This window comes from Plectropomus leopardus, chromosome 10 (assembly GCF_026936395.1).
Source record: "Plectropomus leopardus strain MGB_pleo_1.0 chromosome 10, ASM2693639v1, whole genome shotgun sequence".
Taxonomy (NCBI): Eukaryota; Metazoa; Chordata; class Actinopteri; order Perciformes; family Serranidae; genus Plectropomus; species Plectropomus leopardus.
This window is the reverse complement of record NC_142185.1, coordinates 12201047-12224624: the sequence shown is the minus strand read 5'-3', so window position 1 is coordinate 12224624 and position 23578 is coordinate 12201047. Positions and strand designations below refer to the sequence as shown.

Sequence of the window (23578 nt, the reverse complement as noted above, 5' to 3'; positions counted from 1 at the left end):
TCTTGAGCACCAATTTTATTGCCTCAAAGCAGGTTATCTGCAGGTTAATTACTCGCTGAGCTGCTCGTTAAGATGCAGCCAAGAGTGTACAAATGGTGTGCAGCCTGTTTGTGTATATGTGAGTGTGTAATATATACAATAGTCATTCTTGGCAGTGTTGTTTAGCAGTGGCCCATGCAATACCAGATCACTAGCATCTGATGAATATGATTTTTTGATGATTTTTTTTTTTCATTTTATCATTTCAATGCTAGATACATTCAAAAATGTCATCAATCCAGGCTGCATCCAGAATGTAATTCTTGTCAGAGTACAATAATAATACTGTAATTGAAAGGAACTGAAACTGAAGTGATTTTGCGAAATATTTTTTGGTAAAGATAGAGCCATGGCTGTGTTGGGTTTCTCCTCAGATAAGTAGCCTCCCTTTCCGCTCCTCTCACTCCTCCTTTTTGAAACGCTGGGGGTCAGGGTCAGCTACAAAACTGTAGCAGTGGACATGAAAAGACTTCTCTGTTGTTCTCAAGGACACTTAACATTGAATGTGTGTGGACCTTGTTCCTCCTTATTGATAAGAATGATAATAATATCATCCTGTCTTTCTTTTTCAGAGTAGAAAAATATTTTTTTACAAAACGCCCAGTGTCAACTTGAATACACACCATCACAAATCTGCCTCCACAGGCAGAGGTTGTATTTGAAAGACCTGTCATTTTATGTATCCTGAGAAATATGTTGCCAGACTTTAATTTGCAATGCAGTGATTTACATAATAATAGCATAAACAGAAGAAATCATAGTTTGTTTAAGATGTTTATATGCTTAATCCAAAACTATTACAGTAATCATTCTGTTTTGTCACATCATACTGCTATTAAATGTGGATTGTAAGAATTAAGAATATACACCACTTTTGCCAGCCAAGTTAAAAAAGAGGTCATAACAGGATTATTGTCCCCCAGTAATGTGGTGTTTTTAGATGAGACAGGGAGAGAGAGAGAGAGAGAGAATTAGTAGGAACGAAAAGATTTAATTGTCTCCGTGTTTTTGTATTTTGTACATTTGTAAAGCTGTTTTGCACATGAATACTAATTGGCTTTGTGACGTGGTTCACCAAGAGTTTAATATTGGGAAAAATACTTAATATTAATGATTATTGGCATAGAAATGCAAAGGTATATAAAAGGGATTCACAGAAAGCAAAAAAATGCCTTAAAAGGACAGTTCAAAGGTAATAGTAAGGATAGTTAAAATAAGATGTAGAAAAATGAAACGTAGGAAAAATACTTAACCATTGAACTGCAAATATTACACATAGTAAGGGATTGTAAATCATTGGTACAGTTACAGTGAAATAATGAATAGGCCCAAGAAAATAAAAGCGCTGTATAGAAGGTTTATCTTCCAAAGGCACAGGAGACCGAGTGAGATTTTAATAATAACATTAAATTCACCTTAATTCACTTTTTTTTTGCCTCTGTGCTAGCAACAACCATGGCCAGAGACTTTATTATTTTGGGTTGTCTATAAATATGCCTGTCTGTATGAACGTCTGCACATCAGTCTGTCCCATTCTTTTGAACGTGATATCTCCTGAACACTGTGAGGGAATTTCCTCAAAATTTGGCAAAAATGTCCACCTTGATTCAAGAATCAACTATTAGATTTTGGTGGTCAAAGGTCACTGTGATTTTCCAAAGTTATTTCTGTCTGTAACTTAAGAATCCATACGCTAATTATGACAAAACTTGCACAGAGGTCTAAAAGGATGAAATGATAAAAGGATGACATTTTTAGTAGTGAAGAAAGGATGTAATGTGCAACAGTCATTCTTAATAATCACCAATCAACAGGCTTTGCCAGTGACAATCAGCTGAATCTCTCTTCAATACAAATTTTGGCCCTTGTGTCCTTGGATTGGATGAGGGGGTAGGCAGAGAGCAGATGTGCTTCAGCATTTTAATCACAATGACGTGAAACAGTCAAACAGCCAATTACATGCACATAAATTAAAATATGAGAGCCTGAGCAAGACAGATGCCGTCTCTCACTGCTCTTATCACATCAGAGGAGAGCAGTGAGGAGGGGCTTCTGTGTGTGCTAAAAGACATTTTCACAGGATGATCTTTACACTAGGCTTTTTGGTGTGATAGACTTATTTCTTTCCCATCGAATCATATGTGAACTGACTATATGAGCAGTGTGGATTGTTAAATATGTAGACAGTCATAATTTGTTTAAAAGAATCCTTTTTTGAAAATAATTTAAATGACCCAGCAGCAAAAACAAACAAATTTCAGCTGTCAGCCATCCTCTTCCTGTTTGACTGAGTAATATCTTAAATGTAGGGAAAAGGCTTTTCTCAGCAGCGAGTACTGTGTGACACCATAGCGGTCAAAACAGAAGTAAAAAATGCTCCCATGCCACAGCAAACACTCTTTCCCATTAGTCAAAAAGAAACGTTGGGGCGTTACCCATAGGAGACTGTGCGTCTACACTAATATTAACTGACTGACAGTGGCTAACATTTTCTTGACACCTTGTATTTTCTTCGGACGAGCTACTGTTTCTCACAAACAATCATGGCCTGACACAGCCACCTCTTCAGATGACCCTGGGCTTATAGATACGTCAGTAATCATAATGTTTCCTTAGCTTAGAAGTTGTGCATGGGGCAGATACTAAGAGTTAGAAGGGCGGTGTCTTTTTCCCCGCACAACACCAAAAACACAAGTTTGATTTGTTTGTGCTTTTATAGGTTATGTTACGCTGTTTAGGTCCGGCACATCCAGTATGTGGAAGTCAGTCATCGGGAATGACTATTGGAAAGCATCATAGGGACTGAAGGGACTGTTGGCCATGATATTCAGCATTTTACTATTACTAGAGTCATTTTTTGTTTGTTTGTTTGTTTTTTAATCCAATAGCCAATTACAACAAATTAATTAAAAGTGTAAAAACTTGAGTTCAGCTCAGTGCCTGTCCAAAGCATGCTCATACTGGTTACACATCACAAAAAATACTTCTATAAACACAGATGGGCAAAGATGGAGGCAGACTGGAGCTGCTAAAATACGCCCAGTGTTTAAGATATTTTTTGTGGCATTTAATTAAACATATGTCTCGGTTCATTTTTTTTCCCTAGATGTTTTTTGGGGCGTTTTTGCCTTTAATTAATAGGACAGCACGTGTGAAAGGGGGAGAAAGAGAGGATGACATGCAGCAAAGGGCCAAGGCCAAAATCGAACCTGCAACCGATTTTAATTTTTACTGAAAATAGCAGTTTTCTGTCTCCTTTGTTACCAATAATCCAAATTTGAATTGACTGAAAAACAAGCAACAACATATCTGTCAATTACTTACTGCTATCCTGCAATACAATGACGGGGCATTCACTTGTCAGTTGGTGAGAATGATGACTTTGTTTGCCATAGACTTGTAAGCTTTGGGTTTTTGATATTAAGTACCAAATGAAGCCAGCAAGGATACTTGAGGCCATTTTGCATTGTTCTTAATATAGTCAGGTTAGCTGAAAACACCCGTCTGTCAGTTAGAAATGAGGAGTTTGACTTGCACAATAAGATAACATTAATGTAGGTGGCTACAGATGATACAATCTGCCATTGAGGGTTGCTATTTCCGCTGGGTAAAAAAAGTTAGTGCTACTGTTGTGTAGTTCATTAATAGCCTAACATTGGCTTTTTACTTCTTGTGATTGCATTTAGCCTTCAAAAATCCAAAAAGTGGTGTTCATTTGTGAAGAACATCATCCTAAACAAAACCTGAAAGATTCATGAACATTTTTTTGCCACAGAGTTTATTTTCTGCGATAATCCGAAGTCCAATGAAAAAATCCCTTAGGCTTTTTGACGAGTCAACCAGGGCCACGCTAACTTCCGTAACTGCCAACAGAAAAAAACGTCATTCCTGGGGTACTCTATGGAGCGTGTGGGTAAACAGTAGAACAACATAAAAAAAACGGATTTTTCACATACCAGTCATCTACACACAGTGTTAGCAGATATTTCCATGTATTTTCTTTTGTGTAGGTTAGGTTTGTAAGCAGGTTATTAGTAAGTCATGTCGACAGCATCACCGGCATGTACAAGGTCAAAGCCATTTCTTTGAGTTTTATGAGTCTGTGGTGACTCTGTCAGCCAACTCTGCTGGTATGAAAACATCATAGAGTACAAATGCACAAAGCTGTATACAGTATGTACCAACACAAACAGCCAGCAGGCCACCCACACAAAGAAACACATCAACACAAACTCACACACACCTTGTTTTGTATCAACTCTGCTGTGAGATGTTTATACTCAAATATAAATTGCCCAGCTGTGTCCCCACTGCTCCAGTAGCATTATTAAACAGACACAAAGCAGTTATTATACACCCCCTTTACACATGTGCGTACACACACACACACACACACACACATAAACACGAAGAGAAGAGGAACTGTAATGGAGGCAGGACACGAGTAATTGTGATTCATACAGGATGAAGGAGAGATTGTGAGTGTTGTGAGTGTGGATGGGGAGATGGAGAGAGGAAGAGTGGACAGCAGGTCAGTTGGATTTAGAAGGTCTCATGGAGGGAATCAATTGAAGAGAAAACCACAGTGGTGTGATTTTGAGGAGTTGCACAGCTTTAATTGAGATGCAGTTTAAAATGTCAGCACTTTAAACGACAGCCAAACTAAGAATATGAAAACCACTGCTTTTAGAAAAACATGATATTATCTGTAATGCCCTCCAGGGGGTTCTGTAGCCTTTTAAAGCCACTGGCTTCCATATTGAAACCATGAAAATACAAATCTGGGCCAAGGTTAGGCTACTTGGATGCTGATAGATGAAGATGTTTGTCAATCAAGCAAAGACATGTCTATAAAAGGATAAGATAAGACTGAGAGTGGATTCACACATTACAGTACCTGAGTTGAAAAAGAGAAAAAAAAATCTCTCCACAATAGCATCCTGAACATCAAAATGCTATATATCCATGCTCACTGTGCAGGCTAAAAGAGCCTAAATTTAGTGTGTCTCCAGCGTAAAGCAGCATCAAGTCTCAGTAGGAGGTATCTTTTTTTCTAATTTCCAAATTCATAAACTCTTTTCTTACTGTCCAGTTCTGAAAAAAAAATCAACCGCGCAGACATTTTGTTTGTGTTTCCATCGTTAATGATGACTTCATGTATTCAAATCCTGATGCCTCCTTTTTATAGCACTTAACTGGGACACGCTGGTGACAGTTGACACTTATAAAGTAGACAGACATGCAGAGTTTAGACAGAAGTCAGGGAGCAACTGTGACTCAGATAAATAGAGGCAGACATCAGAGTTCAGGAAAAGTTAATCCACTGAATCCAGGCTTATGCTGTAGACAAACTTTTCAGGGATTTATCAAACACAGCAATTAAACTGAATAATACCATTATCACATTTTCAGAATTAATTCCCAAACTTGAAGAACAGCACGGTTAAGATTGTCTCTACCACAGTGCTCTGGCAATCACGACATTATGTAATCATTAAGCTTACCTCAAGCTTGAATGTGATTGCCAGTGTGTGAGCCCCACCCCACTCATCCACAGACAGCAAACTTAACACACATGTACTGTATGTAGTGGGAAGATGCTGGCTTTTACTTGATTATTTATTGCAGGTTTACAATGAAGAAAAAGCAGTAATCACAGTCAAACAAAATAATGTAAGCCAGCTGCTACAATCACAATCACTAAAACATTCAATTATCATTGCGGCTATACTTAACCAACACATCTTTTATTCCTGTACACTGCTGTTTTCTCTTTCAGCCGACAGAAGACAATGTTGGCATAGTATGTTTCTACAAACCCAGGATATGTTACATTTCTAAATGTCATACCTATCATATCAATGTTTCTAAAATGACATAGTTCTGATTACATGTATATGAACTGAACTCATCACTGGGAGGTGGAGAGGATGATGGACAGGATGACACCTAGGCGAGACGGCTGCAAAGCTGTAGACCACTGTTGGAGACCAATGATTACCAAAATCTTGGCGTTATTTTGCCATGATCTTTTCCAAATCATAACCAAGCAGTTTTGTGCCTAACCACAAATTAACTTCATACAAGTAGTTATTGAAATGTAAAGTAATTTAAAGCTTTAACATATCCGCTACATGTAAACCTACAAATGTTACATATCCATGGTTTGCAGAAATGTTCAATACCAACATTAATTCTGGGGATTGGGCTACTGATCACCGATGACAACATGACTTTAACAAAGACAAAATAACAGTGAACTTGACAAATGATGATGACATACTGAGGTTTAAGAGGCTGTGTTTGTCTTCTGTGATAGAAAGTTGACATATGATGTTCAGTTTATGGAGAATATGGAAGCTGTTGATGGTAGGTTGTATGACAAATCAAATTTTTTTTAAACGTTAAAAAAAATATGGAATATAATGCATTTTGGTTACTTCTTGATCCAGATGAAGACCACATCATTTTACCTTTCACAGAAAACACACCCATACATCCTACAGACTAGCACCACTGAATAGAGCTTTTTATGTTTATCATTTTTCTAACCTTTACATGTAAGAGGCTGCAAGAGTTTTCTAAAATCATATACACTTAAAAAAACAGGCACAATAGTCACCCATGCACATGTTTGTGCAAATACGTAAAGTTACACTTTTAATACCAAACACTGTGCACATAGATGTTTATCACATGCTCCATGTGTTATTACACTAATCAAGGTGTTAAAGACTGAACACACTTTGCTAGCTTTCATATCACACCACATATGCAGAAGTTGTTTTGACATAAAAAAAAGATTTATGTATGTGTTTTGACCTTACTCCTCACTTACATTAGTATTAATTGGTAGGAACATATGGACTGAGCTAATTTTAGTGGTGATGTTTTTAAGAACTTGTCACACTGTTACAGATACTGTAAAAGTCAAGAATTCTAGTGTCCCTCCTTCGTCAAATCCTCTATCCACATTGTTTTTTAAAATAGGATGTGTAAGTGGTGTGAAGTTGACAGGACAGGATGAAAATACCAGGTGACTGCAGAGAAGTCTGTCACAGTCTGTGATTCAGCTGTCAGGGATTGAGAGGAAACAAGACACTGCAGATTACACATCACTGGCTGCATGGTTCAGCCACAACGACAGAGCATTGTTGGTCATGTGTCTTTGGTGGTCTGTTGTCTTAGATTCAGGATTAATACTGAAACAACAGCGCCTGAACCTTAGCGTCTGTCTGTACTTGCTGTTTCTTTCCAGCTACTGTCTCTTTAATGTGTCCATTTATGTCATCAGCATGTTGCTGACTAATTTAATCTGATTCAGTTGGTACCACCACAGTAATTAAATATTACATAAAGGAGGTGTTGAAGGGTTGTTTATCATTCACTTAGTCATTGTTATCAACGTCATCAAATATTTTTAGCTTTTATATGCTTCAGAGGGATTTGAACAGAGCTGCGTGCTGGAATATGTTTTCCATTTTGTATAGTAAAATGTTATGACTACGTTATAAGTTTATTATTTTTTAAAAAGAAAAAAAGAAAGGACTCGTACTCAAATCTGCAAAATAAATGGTACTTTTGTTGGACAGTACCATTTATTTCTGATTAAGACACAATGCACTTTGACTCTGGTCAAACCCAATTTAACTGAACTGCCTTTCCACTAATGGCAAAAAAGGTATGGTCCAAGGAAATGGTGGTCCAACTATACTGAAATCTTAATACTCTCAAATTCTCTTTTCAGATATTAACTCAGCTATTTTTCTTAGTTATTTATTGGTGTGGGTCTTCTTAATTATCTCATGTATCCTATCACAGGTATTGAACCTGCCAAGCTCTGGCCCCCTTAGTTCCTGAAACAACAGCTGTTATGATTTTTTTTCCTTTTTATTTATTTTATTAGATTTTCGTTTTTTGTATATAAGTAACCTAAAGTGATTATTGGGCAGATTTACCTTCAAAATTCTTAATTTTTTAAACACTTGGTCCCTGGTTTCAGGCAGAGGTACACAAAAGCAGGCTTCTTAATTCTAAGCAGCTAAATTGACAGCTGATGCTGGTAGATATTATCAGCTGAAGCTAGCAAAATAGCCTAAACTCCTAATAGGGTTTGTCCAAAATTATGAAATTACTACAAAGTGTTATTTATGACTGGAAGGACAAGCATACTAACATTACCTCAGCGGGATGTTGGAGTCAAACAAGTTCAAATGCTTTAGAGGACAGAGGGAGTCTGTGAACGGGTGCACAAAAATACTGAGATACTGAAGCAGAGAATGAGAACTCTTTGCAGTTGAATGAAAAGTGTAAGTTACAGTCAAGTTTGTTCCCTGCTGTGCCTTCAGATGTGGCATGATGTGTACTGATTTGAAGTGCAATACCATGCTTTTTTTCTAATGTACATGAGACATGTAGATGCAAGCCTTCTAATGTTGATTTTCAGTTGAAAGAAGCTGATTGTCCTTTCCTCATTAATCCATGTTGTCTTAAATGTTTATATAAGTAATTAAGGCACAGGCAATTTTAGTCTGCCAAACAGCAATGTAATTATAAGTATCTTCTCCCTGTCCTCTTCACCATGGTCTTTGCTCATTGTTGTTGAAAAACAAAAACATTTGCCATTGTTTCTGTCATTAGACTGACTCCATGTGTCATCTTCCCTTTTGGGATAAATAGGCACTTGTGATTGGAGCCGTTCGTGTTCTGCTTGTTGGTCATCCACAGCAGGGTATGTTATCCATAATTGCAGTAATTTCAGCCCTTTTTGCAATTCAACTATGCAGATGTTATTATCTTAAATGTACAGTGTTTATGATTTAGAAAGTGTATATAATGTTTATAACTATGTTTTATAATTTAACAATCACCTAAAAATCTGAAACTTTATATTTTTGTTACCACAAGATGAGCCATTTATATCTATACAAAGCGGATCCTCTCCCACGGAGACCACCATGTTGTTCTACAGTAGCCCAGAACGGCCAAAACAAACACTGGCTCTAATTGGGGGCATTCACGTTTTTGTGTGCCAGCCACCATGGTTCCTCAACACGCTTGAAACACCGGGGAAGGTTTAGTTCTTCAAACTCGGTTCTAGATGCCATTAAATCATTACACACTGGGCCTTAAAAAAGTAAAGCAAACAACAACAAAGCAAAGCAACAAAGTGTGCCTTATTTTGTTGATCACTCCTACGGGTTTAAAGTGCTGTTGAGTGTGAACCAATTTGAGTTTTGTGATTAACATGTAAGCATTTTTCAAAGCCGCACTTAATGTGAACAGGATTTAGGTTAAGTGCATCTTGAACCCACTTTACCACTGTTTTTTAGTTTAATTATAGCTGATCATTGTAAGTGTAACACTAAAAAAAGGAAACGCACACACAAACAATGATATGTGAATATATGCTACAATACACAGAGCAGCACATCGGGTCAACTGTCTCAACAACAAGTTGTTTGTTGGATAAATGTTAATGTATGCTGTAACTGATTTCTTTGTTAATCAAGCTATGAAGCAGAAAATAACCTCAGATTTAGAAGTGATGATTCTTGCTGTGTGTCCTCTATGAGGATTCGGAACCGAGGAGGACAAAAAAAGGATAAAGAAAGCAGATTTAGTTGATTTGCAATGCGGAACATTACTTCACATCACCGAGTTACTGAACATTTCTTTTGAGAGTATGCGTTCCCATGCTGTCTTTTTTATAAACTCACCAGTAACTACAACACATTCTTAAAGGGGGACTCAACCCTATTTCCCATGTTTTGATATCTAATTAACAGATGGGAATGCTGCAATGTATTCTTTGGGGCAATAGCGCACCATCAGTACATGTCCACTAAAAGTGTTTGTTTTTGCAACTGACAGGCTCGGATTGTTATTGTAAGTGTCTGAGAACATTATGGAAGGTACAAGGTAGATTTGTTGTCATTTTTACTGAGAAATCATACCATTTTCTCAAACTTTCGCTTTATCAAATCTGTTTGTTACCGTCTTCTGGCAACAGCTCAACTTGCACAAAATAAACAGACAGGATCAAGTGAAAGGTAATGAAAATCTTTAGATTTTTCTCTATTGAAACAATCTGAGGCTGTCAGCGGCAAAAACAAACACTCGGGTGTAGTACATTGACAGTGTGCCCTTGCCTAGAAGACTACAGTGCAACCCGTTTCCAGGCTTCCAGCTTCAGCACTCTCGCTAAATACTATACCAATTTGAAATTTTTTTGTTCCCATTGGACACTTGTTGACGCAAAACATGACAAAATGGAGTCCACCTTAAAAATAAAGCGTTTCCTTTGGAAAAAAGTTCATGGATGTCATAACCGCATTACATATAAGATGTTTTGTGGAAATAAGGCTCTAGTTTGACTGGATCAGCGGGCAACTGGAGCAACATGTCAACATGTCTTTTAGTTTACATTTATTACACTTTTTGGTTCTGTTATTGGTTTTCAATGCAGAAATCACCATAGGCAGGTCCAAAAATTTCTCATTTCGGCATTGTTTCCCATCAGCTGGCAGTACTACAGTGTTTTTCTCCTGTATGGATGTAGGCGACTTCACCTTCACATCAGCATTGTGCTGTTGACAGCATCTTATGTGTTTTGATGTGGTCCTGAGTGTGATGTGAATTTGAATGGGTTGTGTACAAAGACTTGACTGTCAGGAAGAGAATGATCCAGACTTACAGAGAGATGATTTGAGTCTGTTGCCAACCATTCCCTTTCAAGTGAGCCCTTGAATCACACACACACACACACACACACACACACACACACACACACACATATGCACAATCACCAGTGGATCTTTAGTGACTGGACTCAGAGACTCCTTGCATTTTGATTGAACCTTCCATAAGCAACCAGTGTGTTTTCCTCTCCTGAAAACATGATCAGAAGTCTGTCAAGAACAAGGCAATACAGCTTACAATACAGTATATATTTAATGACTATGAACAAGTACACTATATACTTTACACGTTAGACTTGTCACATGGAAGAATTTGCAAATTCTCCAACAGTACAACAAAACGAGCTTGTTAGCAAATTTTTAACTGCTGCTACAAGTATGAGAAGCTTGCCGTGAAATTTAATTTTTTAAATATTTTCCATTTCACAGAGATGATCGACACAATAGGAGAGAATAGAAAATCAGGGCAAGTGACATTTTATATTAGGATAAAATTTCTGACTGCTAAATTAACTCTGTTTTACATACAAACATAATAATAATAATAATAATAATAATTGGTCATACAGATTAAACTCTGAGTCTTGATTCCTTTACTCTAATGACATAAAAAAAAATCAGGGCTCAAAAAACAAATTTCCTTCATCCCTTGAACACACAGAGAATTTGGCTGAAAGCTACAGCTGGTCATTTTTATAAAAAAAAAAACCAAAAAACATTTTGTTATTTTTGTTGAAACTGTACATGTACATGACACACACAGTGTGTAATAAATAATCATGCCCTTCCTCCTCTTCCTGCTGCATCTAATGGCATTTTTTAGAATCAAACCACAACGTTATGAGTGAAAACTAGTGCAGCCTAGGCAGAAAATTACGCAAGTATAGATAGACTTGTGTATTATATGCTACCCACTGGGACAGTCTAACTCACAGAGTCAATACTGACACTCATAAGTCACCTCCGGCTTGATTTTATTCAAGTCTTTTGTACTGGAGCTCACCCACTGTGTGGTATTCAAAGGAGAAATACATATAGACTGCTTGACTAAGTGGACAGGCTTGCTTGTAATCAGTGTGTTGCCACAGGTCAAAAAAATGATTTTTCTCTCAGTATGGTGGCTCAACGTGAGTGCATGAGCACAATAGGCCTCTCGTCTCCAAGTAAGCTTGAATATTTGGTGTTTGATTTTTCCTTTTATTTTTTTTTCACCCCTCACTGATGTAGTTCAGTCGATTAGGATGAAAGTAAGAAGTAGAGACAGACAACGAGGCAAGGCAGCAGTCAGTTGGAAATTCCTGTTGACATGGGGTTTTTTTCAGCAGTGGTTCGCTCTGTTGCTTCTTAATACTAACACATATTACATACATATTTTTAAACTTTTCAATGACTTTGGTCTTAGCCTGCATTCATTTGATATATCGTTTTACTGAAAACTGTGTTTTCAAAGAAACATCCCTGGCTCAAATATCAGTAATAGTACAGTGTATCACTATAGCGTTTTTGCATTCATACACTAACACATGATATGAATATCTTTAACAGAAATCTGCAGAACATTTTTGTGTGTCCTGGTGTCTCTTTCTCCATTGCCCATTATCTTTGGCTTCTTTGTCGAAGCCAAACTTGTGCAGGACTTTTTTCAATAACATACATGTGGTGACAAGGTGTCTGAGATTACAGGTTTTAGACAATGGGCTCTGCATCATGGTACCTCATCACAGAATAAATTTGTAAAATAAAAACTGACATTATTACAACCTTTTGTTAATTTATTTTGTGATTTCAGTGTAAATATGTTTTATTGAAGCGCTATTATTAGGTATATTGTTGCTTTCTAAAAGACTTGTGCGACACAGTTTTAATATGAGTTATATACTTGTTTATTGTTAAATGCAGAACACATGAGGGCAATGAGACACCGGAATTTTTTCCGCTAAGACACTTTGGTTGCATCTGGTTGCTAAAATACAGAATATCTACTGTGGTGAAAATGTTGGCGCGAATGCTTGCCATTGCTTTGAGTGAAGCAGAGGCTGAAGAACACAGGGAGAGAGGACAGAACTGCCAAACAGGCAGCGCTGACACAGAATAGACGCTCGGCACCTGGTCATGCTGCATTCGGTGTTTATAGCATGCAAGCATCAAGACGCAGTGCCCGTCAGAAAAATGTTGTTTTCACCTTATGTAATATTTAGGTGAACCATGCTCATGCTTTTCTTTGGGTGCAGTCCTTGTGAGGTGGCCCATTGAATTGTTTGCTGTAATTCGTCCATTCTGTGAGCACCAACCTCTTTCTGTGCTGAAGCACAAGAGATTCCTTCAATTTAGACATAAATGTTAATCTGAACTTCACATATATGTCACAATACATGCAAATATATTGCCAGTTTTCCTGAAGAATGTATTACAAAGTATGCACTATTTTCAGATGTATTTTATTTTGTAGAAAATGATATATAAAAGTTTTAAAGATAAAAATAACTTATATTATGCAGTGTTTTATAAGTATAGAAACAGTAGCCATATACAGTATTAGATCTCCATGTATAAGTGTTGCATGCAGCGCATGTAGTATGTTTCCTTGTCGTATAATACATAGAAAACCCAGAATGGATCGAGAACAGGTTTTCAGTGTAAAAAAAAGTGCAGCCTCAAAAAACACTTGTTGCATACTCTTTATGTGGGCATTTGTATTTATTTATTCATTTTTCTTTTTACAAAAGTTAAAATTTATTTTGGAACAAGACTAAAACTGAACTTCTGCCCGGGGTCATGAGCTGTCTTGAGTCTTTCCTCCTCAGTGCACCTGAGATCTGTGGACTGGTTCAACAATTCACAATATCAGAGCCCATGGCTGCTGCTGCTGTAGATATGATAAGTCAGTCTCGCAAGACTGTCTGGATGTTTCCGCCCTGTTGGTTTGAGAGTACATTGTGAAACTGAAATGAGATGTGCTCACTCTGCATACTATCAATCTGTTGGATTTCTGATTGAGTTCTCAAGCATGTCTACAATATGTAAAACATTGGTGAACACAGCCAGCGTTGGCTGTGTTAAATCCAGGCTCTATATGTGTTTATCATTTAGTAATGATGCTTTTTTAGTTAATGAGTAGTGCATAAATTTAACTTGCAGTCTTTACAGATTTGAAACAACCACCTTTTTTATTTCTCAGTCATGTGTAGCTATGCTGTTCAAACTAATAGATTCATCTCAAAACACAATTTATATGTGAAAATATCTTGCTTCCAGACATCTGTGTCCACACTGAAAATCCAAAACAACAAGAAACTAACTAAATCTCTTTTTCTTCCTCCTCTTCCGCCCTGTGACTCTGCAGCAGGTTAAATCTTCGTTCTGTAGCCTCCTACTCTTCACGATTACTCATGTTGTGTTTCATTAAAACTGAACATGCATTTTGTTCTCACTGAGAATTTTTTTTCTGCAGTGTCAGACAATTGAACTGAAATATTTGATTGTGGCTCATAAATGTTACACAATCACCTTGCCCTGAGCTGTTTGAAAGGTGTGGGTAGCCATTGATGCCAAGTAAGGTAGACAGAAATCCCTGGAGGGACAAGAGGAGGGCAAAGTAGCCGCATCATAACTTTTGAACTGGAACACTGCTACATTTCATGGACTCACGCAATCATAAGACACAACATAAAAACTGTCTAGTACTAGAAATTATGAGAAATTAAAGTAACAGTTCTATGAGTGGAAAACATTAAAATCCTATTCCCCTGATGCTGAAGACAAAAAAAAGAATAGTTGTATTTTTATTGTAACTTCTTGAGTAACAGGATTTTTATTTTACAACTGAATTGCATTTTTACAGTTGCTAATTTGAGGATAAAATTTCTATACTTATAATAATAACTTGATAATAACATTTTACTTTCTAACTCTATAGGTGCAATATGCTTTACCACAATAACAAAGTAGGCAATTTTATAGTGATATCAATTTAGGCAAGGCAAGGCAAGTTTATTTGTATAGCACGTTTCAGCAACAAGGCAATTCAAGGTGCTTCACACAGAACATTGAAATACAACAACAGGGGGAAAGGAAACACATTTAAAACATTAGAAAAGAAGCATGTAAAAGGTGATTAAAAAAAAGCAAGTGGGAAAACAACAGATAATTTACCTCATTTTACTGACTACTAGCTTCATAACTAAATGTCTAAATGGGATGTCTTAGATTTACACATAAATAGATGCAAGGAGTTGCAAGACAGATGGCAGGGTCACTCTGATCATTGCAGGACTGGTCAAAGTGGTTCTGTGCTTTAACTTGAGCAATGTTGGCATGTAGTGATTAAATAACTGCTCCTGTACCAAATCCAACTGACTGCTTTCATGTTGTGTCATATCCCCCTCCTGCTGATTTCCACCTGCTTTGAAGGATGTGCCTGGGAATTTTACTTCCTCTAGTAACCATACCTGTTTTCCAACTGCCACATTCAGTAAAAACTATATTCTTGGCCACTGGTGTAGTGTTAGGACGTGCTGGTTATTGAGAGATTCCTTACTGAGGAAGTTCAAAACGGCAAGAAAAAAAAACACTGCAGGATGTAAGCAACAAAAAAATATTACAACAAACAATATTAAAATTGCCATTGATCAGCTTTTGCGTAATAAGATTAGTGTTCACGGACCACCAAAAACCTTGCAATTTAGAGAGGGGACACAGAAAGATACTAAGGGACACATATGCAACTTTGCTATGTTTTTTGTGCTGCATTACACTGAGAAGTATCTCTAGGTGGACAAAGTACGCTTCTACAAACATCTACAAAGCATAGCACTGTAAATCAATTGAAACTAAAACAGTAATTTGAAAGAAAGCTATTTCTGACAATTGGATGACATTTAATTGTACATTTCTGGACGCCTTTTTGTGATAGCACAGAGCAGAGCCTTTGCACTGGTGAAGTACACAACCAGGTGCACACAGGTTTTGATCCCTACCTCTGCTTGCATGGATGTTTTGCTATGAGCTTGACTTTTCGGAGGTGGGAGAAGGGGCACAGTAGGGGTTGTGTCTGCAATCATAAAGCATCACAATGCACCTTTTTCAAATTCAATCATCCTTTATAACTGGATTTGACATTCCACCACCTGTCAGCTTACACCAGACCAGTGGCACAAGCATTTGGTTCCATTTCAGCATCTGTGCACCCACAGTATTTGCAGGTATATCCTCATAGAACTTCCCAAATAATATAAGAACTTTTTTTTTTGTTGAGAAGTTAATAAAGGATGAGGGCAAATATTCAAACGCAAGAAATATATTTGGTGAAAGAAAAAAAATTCCCTTTGCATATCGGAAGGTTTATCAGATTATGTAATATTAGTGTATCCATCACAATGCATTGTCCTTAAAGTATTAAAAGTGTTGACTGCATGTTGTCCTACACACTTACAGTACATCACAACCACTTCTGTACACTTCCTTGACTTTGTGATGTCATCAGACTGGGACGACCCGGGGTAGACTGCTACTGTCAGCATGAGAGCGGATCAGCTGTTCTTCAACTGCAGTTCCTCATCAATGAGGTAAGCCAGACTTTGTTACAGTGCTTAAAGCTGTGATTTTTCAAAGCTCTTGTCTGCTCTTGTCACACTTGGAAAGCCTGAAGTCACTTTCATAGCCACATCTTGCAACCTGTCCACTCCTTGGATCCAAATGTCGTCTCACTGTACACCCCAGTGCCATCTTCATGAGATGCCATGCTTGGGAGTTTTAATTTAGCTTTTTATTGGAAGGAAGAACTATACCAGCGAATGCAATAGTATAACCCTTTTCTCTTGTTTTATATTTTGTGGTTGACAGTGAAGTTTAATTTATTGACTTGGAGCACAATATATGTGGGATAAATTCATTTTATTGGGACATTTTAATAGAATTTGAAAAATATCACCAGAGGCTTATCTGCTAATTTCTGACACCTGAAATTAATTTGACCACCTGGCAGAAATGTACAATATCTCCTGATGCGGTAGATGCAGTTTACATAAAGTTCTTTGCTCATGCAGATTTGCACATTAATTGTTAATTAATTAATTGTTACAACTGTTTCTATTTGAATTTTTAAATTAGAAAATTCTTAAATTAGACAAACATAGAATCCCATGTTATAGCTTTTATGGTTAGTAAATATAAAAATGTGAGCGATGTTTGATATTCAGTTCAACACATTGGCCAGATCCAAGATCCAAATCCAGTTGAGCATCTGTGGGACGTGCTGGAATCCCAGCTCACAACCCACAGGACTCATAGAATCTGCTGCTAACGCCCTGGTGCCAGACACCACGGCACACACCCAAGTGTTCTGCTTTTATACCTTGACTAGGCTTTGGTGTTTTTCATATTTTATATTTCATATTTTTTAAATTTTTCATAATCTCATACCTTCCTGAAAATTCACTGGGGTATATGTTATATTATGGTATAAGTGTGCCGATGAGTGTGTTAAGAATAGTAATATTCTCACACCCATTTTCCTTATTGTCCAGAGAAATACAACGGTACACCTTTTAAATTCAATTTTCTCTTGGTCATGGAAGCATGACGGGGCCTAATTGCTTCATTAACTCATCATAAAACACAGTTCATTCAAGCTCAACAAACAAAATAAAATTCACCTAAACCATCTGGGTTACTCTTGCTAGTAATCAAGTTAATAAGTTCACTGTTCCAATTATCACCAGCTCTACTTTGGTCGAAATAAATCCTTAATTCACCAAGGTAGAAAAACATGCCGTTATTCCCCACAATGGCCACCAGCGGTTTACAGTCCTTTAACTTATCCCTCTATCACCAGGTGTCGCGGTGTCTTTCAGCTTAGCTGCCTGTTCTGTCAGTAGAGACTAGAGACCGAGCTCCGGTGGTGCATGCTGTGCACTACATACAGTTAGTTCAATAGTATAATGCATTTATGATGGTGCTAAAAAAAAAGATTCCTTTGTAATTTTTATATACCCTGGTATACCGCAATGCAGTGATACTGCCAAAATCTACTGAGAATGGCAGGAGCCTAAACACATAACCTGTTTAGATTAAAGCATCATGACCACATGTTCTATTTTCCTCTGTGCTTTTAAAACCATTTTTCCTTACTACTTTCTATTTTCTTTCCACTGACAGACCAGTATTGAGTGGGTTGACACATGGCAGTACTCTGCGTCAGGTAGCTGATTTTAGGACTTAAACAGCAGCTCTCTCAGTGTTCTGTGGTTTGATGCCATAGTTTTCTGTTTACCAACAAAGTACTGCAAAGTCGAGTCACATGGGTCTGGAACACAAAGCTGTCTCTCACTCTGTGTTCCTCTTTCTTGTTTCTCCATGATTCTGCTGTAATCTACGCACTCTTCCTGCCTCTCTCAGCTTTTTCTTTGCCCACTCTATTTCTTTTCAGGCCCACTGGCTCCTTCGGCCCACTTCTCCGTCACTCATTGGCCAAGTTGTGTTGTGTCTTTTGCAAATGGAGGTGGATGGTTCTCAAGAGGGGTGTGTGTGTGTGTGTGTGTGTGTGTGTGTGTGTGTGTGTGTGTGTGTGTGTGTGTGTGTGTGTGTGTGTGTGTTTCTAAGTTTAAGTTTGTGTGTGAGCACTCAAATGTTTGTGTAAGAGTATATCTGAAGAGTGTGTATCTGGTTTTGAGCATGCATGCTACAGCAGTATGTGTTTTAAAGTGTGTCATATTTAATTGGCAGGTTTGTAAAGCATGTGTGTTAGAGTGTGTGTGTGCATGTGTGTGGGTGTGTGTGCACGCGCACAACACTGACACTGTTTTGTTTCTGCATGTTTTCTTGTATTTACAGATTAATTTTTGCATTTTCATATTTCTTTTTTAACATTAATGCTTGGGTGTCTGCATACGGTGTGTGTTTGTGTGCTACATGTGCACATACACACTCTCCACTGGTCTCTCTTATTTTTAAGATCAGCAAATCACAGTGACTTTTGCAGGTCTTCCCATCATTTGACAGTGTGACTAATAGAGGTTCCGTATGTCAGTGCCGTCTCTTGGATTCAGTGTGTGGCTGTCGGCCGGCTGACTAATGGTTGACTTGCATATTCAGATTGGCCCCTTAACATTCACTGAGGTGTAATGACTTATTCCTATTAGACATATGAACCCACACAAGAGACCACCACTTCCTTCAGGTACCTGCAAATGATGAGCTTGTGCATATATTACCGATATGTACTGTATATTTCCTCTCTCACACAAAAATCGCACATTTCAAGACCTCTAGTTGTCAATGGTGTTATGATGCAGTCATAATGTTGCACCACGTCATGCTTGTTAGCCTCTTCCTCTTGCTTTTTTATGAGATTTATTTTTTCTCTGTCACTGTGTCGGTGGAGGGTATGAATAGGCTAATTAATGTGTTTGTTTGCCTATTCTGAATTCATTATTTTGTGTGATGAATAATACATCTTAAGAGGCTGAGGGGGCTGCTGAGGGTTGGTGTCAGACGAGGTTGGATGTTGGGGTGTGGAGGGGGGAAACTGCATAGGGAAGGAAAAGGTGCGAATGATTGCTGTGCCACGCTGAGGGCTGAATTGAAGGAGAGGTCTGCAGTCTGTAGAGATGTTTGTTTTCCAAGCACTTGCCACCTCCTGCATTAATATGATACGTAGCAACAGAAACTAGTGTTGGGGATTTATATATAAGAAACGTTCAGTCTTCCCTTCCTCTGAACTGGTAGGGCTCAATATTGTGATATGAGACTAGTTATCGTCCTAGATTCTGGATATCATAATGTCGTAAGCGTTGTCTTTTCCTGGGTTTAAAGGCTGCATTTTAGCAAAGTAATACAATTTTCTGCGCTTACGAGACCACCTGTTCTGTTATTTGCCTTTACCAACTTCATTATATCCACATTACTGATGATTATTTATAAAAAATGTTGTTGTGTTAATAGGGCAGGTCGATGTGGAGAAAACCAGAAAACACAATATTTTTCAACAAATACCAAGATAATATTGTAGGGTTAACTAATGATGCTTTCACAAAACATTTACACAAGTACATTTTTCATTAATAATCATTGGTAATGTGGACTTAAATGAGGGAGTGTGTAAAGCCAAATAATAACACAGCAACAATCTGGTAAGGTCAGAACATAATTTCACAGAAATGCAGCCTTCAAAACCAGGAAATGAGAATACTTACAATAAAACCAGTGTTTCCCATAGAATAAGAATCTGTGAGTGACGGTGGCAGATGCGACTAGGCTGATAATCAATCTGCCGATCAGATCACATCAATGGGTCAGGAGAAAAGCTTGCAGAGGCTAGAGAAAACAAAGTTTTAAACCCAGCACAATTAAGTTTCATGTTCATCATGCCTAACTTTCTGCCACTCCATATGTGCCTAAAGTATGGGCAATCTATATTTAACTAAATGGGCTCAATTGAGCTCATAATGAAAAGTCAAGCTCAAAAAATATAAAATCAGTACAGATCTTTTGATTTTGGGGGGCCGCCAGAAATAAATGAACATGTGGAAAACCGTGATGAAGATATCCAAAATCTAAGATGATATCTGGTCTCATTTCATAGTATATATAATATCAATATATTGCCCAGCGCCATCTGTAAATATTTTGTGAAAGTGACAATATTCAACCCTTCAGTATCATTGTAAAAACAATAATACAGTATTTGGTCAAAAACAGTGTGATGTTTTATTTTTTTTATTATTGCTTAGCCCTTATGTTGATTGATGGTTCAAAACAATGGTGGAGAAATAAAGTGCAACTTAAAATTAATCATTAAATATTCTTAATAAAGCCCCTCATTCCTCTATAATTCTTTAAACAAATGCCATGCAATTTTTTTCACCTCTGTAGCAGAATGATTCATTTGTTTTAAGAAAACACAAGACCCATTCTTATAAGCTTTACAGTTTATTATTCAGCATTAAATCTTCTTTCCACTTTGTACAGAAAAGTAGGGAGAGGACAAAGAGGAGTAGCTGGAGAAGGACAGACGGAACAGATGTTAACATATCCAGGCAGCCAGACACACACCTCATTAACCTTTGACATGATCCTAAATGACCTGAGATTGGAGAGCTAAATTAGCTCACTGCAGCTGATGAACCAACAGAAAGCGTAATTATCTTAACTGCAGCTTTTTCATATGAAATAAAAATGTTCTAATGTTTTTTAAGGGCTATTGAGTATTAAATCTACAGAATACAACATGTTTAAAGCTACTAAATGCTTTTTTTGGCTTTGGAAAATGTTGATCATTTTAGTTTCATGCAACACCTCCGAGATTATTCTTAAAATATTGAACTGACTTCGTATCGGACCACACACAATCGATTAATTAATGGATAATACTGTGGATCCTCTCATGCACAGTGTTTGATGAGTGCTATAGACAGTGATTCCCACTGACCAGTTATATACAGAAGCAGACAAATGTGAAAATCAGTACTTTGTGGGGTTAAGAACATCCTCTTTCTCCTATTCTTCCTATGAAATATGACTCTTTTTTGTATCAATTATAGTGAAATGTAAGAGTTCATTTTGTTAGGCAATTTTCTCTTAGCTCTGCCGATTGTCATTTTACTTATACTGTGTACTGTACATGTGCCTAGTTGCTTCATTTGTGTCTCCATCAAGACATCAAGATAATTATACTACAATGGAGTTGTGGACCAGACTTACCCTGTCTACCTTTGCTGTCCTCTTTTCTCCCCGTCTGCTATGATGTCTTCATTAACTGCTGCTCTATCTCCTCTAACTTGTTCAGGTGACAGAAACAAACTCCATCAGGAGAGGAAAGAATTTCAAACTTATCCTTTGATAACTGTGGATTGAAATTAAATATAAACAGTTAAATTTACCTTAATTTACGGTTGTTGTTATAGGATCTGTGAAAATTGAAGCAGAATTTTCAATGAGGACATAAAAAGTCTACCAACATATGACTGTAAGGGTGCAATTATATTAAAATAGTAAAACTAAAGTATTTAATAAATCTTTGTAAGGGGTAGAATAGCTGAAAAATCAAATCAAATCTCGTTTTAGACTTCATTCCTAATTTTCTTTTAAAGTGCTTGGCTTCATCAGCACATCACCCATCAGTCAAACTTGACATGGCTAAGGAGAAGCATATCCTTTTATTATGTATGAGGAGTGGAGCGTCAAACAAAATCGAAGGCTGAGGGCGGAAAATGCTCAAATAATTCTGTTGCTTATGAAGTCTTCCTTCTTTGTTGAATTAATTTCAGGAAGATCAGTTATTTGCCTCATAAATAAAGCTTCATAGCTCACTTTGCAAATAGGCTTTTGTGAATTAACTGTCATGATTTTAAGTGAGATGTAAGAGTCACACGGGGCAGCGAAGGGACGGCTATTCTTTTATATTTAGGACTTTGATGGGGGTGGTGTAAAGGAAGGTATTAGTCACAGATGAAGGGTTTGTACTATAGACTGCATAAATAATAGACGCAGCTGCGGTGACATCAGCCATTAGTTTGTGGACTGCTGTTTTGAAGCTTTGAGTCTGGCATTTTGGCTGTTGCTTTTTTATTTTTTTGTGGAGGCAGAAGTGTCCATATTTGGATGATGATGGTTGGAGCTGTGGAGGTGTGGCTCTGACTCACAGACTGCAGTGATGCCTCGCTGACAGCCTGTCTCTCAAGCAGCCCTGTCCTTAAATATGCAAAACTTAATGACTTGATAAAATGTAAACGGGTAAGTTATATACATTGTCCTATATATTGCTGTACAGTATGAGTGATGCAGTAGGTAGGGTAGCACACTCACCAATATGAAAATCTTCGGGAAGAATGTTTTCATCCACCCCTGCACTGTGCATTCCTAATCCCACAATTAAGTTTGTAATCTAAAGCTAATTCTCCCTGGGCTCCAGTCTTTACAGTGACGCCCTGGTAGCAAAGCTGCACTGGGAATTTCATTGTAATTACAATCCTCAGAAGCACTGTAGGAAACCAGCTGACATCATTTGAAAAAAAATTTCCTCTCACAGTTTTCATCCAATTTCATATGATGTCTGTGATTTTGCACTTAGCTGTCACAGTCAGACTACACTAAATGACTGATTTCAACATGCCGTATCTACAAGTGAAAAAGTTGCCAATAATTGTCTTGAACTGTCTATGTAATAGTGTCTGGAATACTGTAGTAGTTTATTATAAATACATGCTTTATAAGACACAGGTTGTTCTTTGTTGTTTGTTTGCCAGAAAGAAAAGTAATTATTATTATTTATTATTCCAAGAGGCTGATAAAAGCAAATGCACCTCTTCATTTATCTCAGCAAACCACAATTCAGTGCACTCACAAGATGTTTAGAAACTCTTCAATTTTCCTCAACTTTTTTCTTTTTTGTGTTTCTCTGCTGTTGATTTTTGCATCTGCACTTAAATAGTAAATTTAAGTAAAGTAGATTTCTGAAATAAAGCTGGAGCAAGAGAAGGCAAAGCCTTTTTAGCTGTTTCTTGTGTACTTGTGAGACACTGTGCTTACTTTATGTTATGGTGGCCAAATGTACTGTTATGTACACAAGTAGATTATTAAGATCTTCAGCTCATCTGTGTGTCTTGGGTGTGTATGCTGTGTTCACACTGCAGATGACACAGCAACAGGCTATAAGTAATTTTTCAATGGAAGTTGGTGACATGAAACTACAAACTGGTGCTGAAAACCTATTGGTGTTGATGGGGGTAACGTGCAACAGATAAAAGTTAAGCTGACCTAAACTTTTTTTCAGCTGTACAATGACGGGATGATTCATCAACCAATCACGTTTTTGTTTCCCTCTGCTCTCTGCTAGCTTTGTG

General features: G+C 37.4%; 1 protein-coding gene across 17 annotated transcripts in view; it reads left to right on the top strand.

Moving 5' to 3' along the window:
• Positions 1-23578, top strand: part of stxbp5l (syntaxin binding protein 5L) — a 166693-nt gene that overhangs the window by 59151 nt on the left and 83964 nt on the right. For all 17 annotated transcript variants that reach the window (XM_088083059.1, XM_088083057.1, XM_088083054.1 and 14 more), the window contains exon 3: positions 16222-16303. In XM_088083059.1, coding sequence (XP_087939185.1) covers positions 16222-16303 — 82 coding nt within the window. The remainder of the gene's footprint in view (positions 1-16221; positions 16304-23578) is intronic.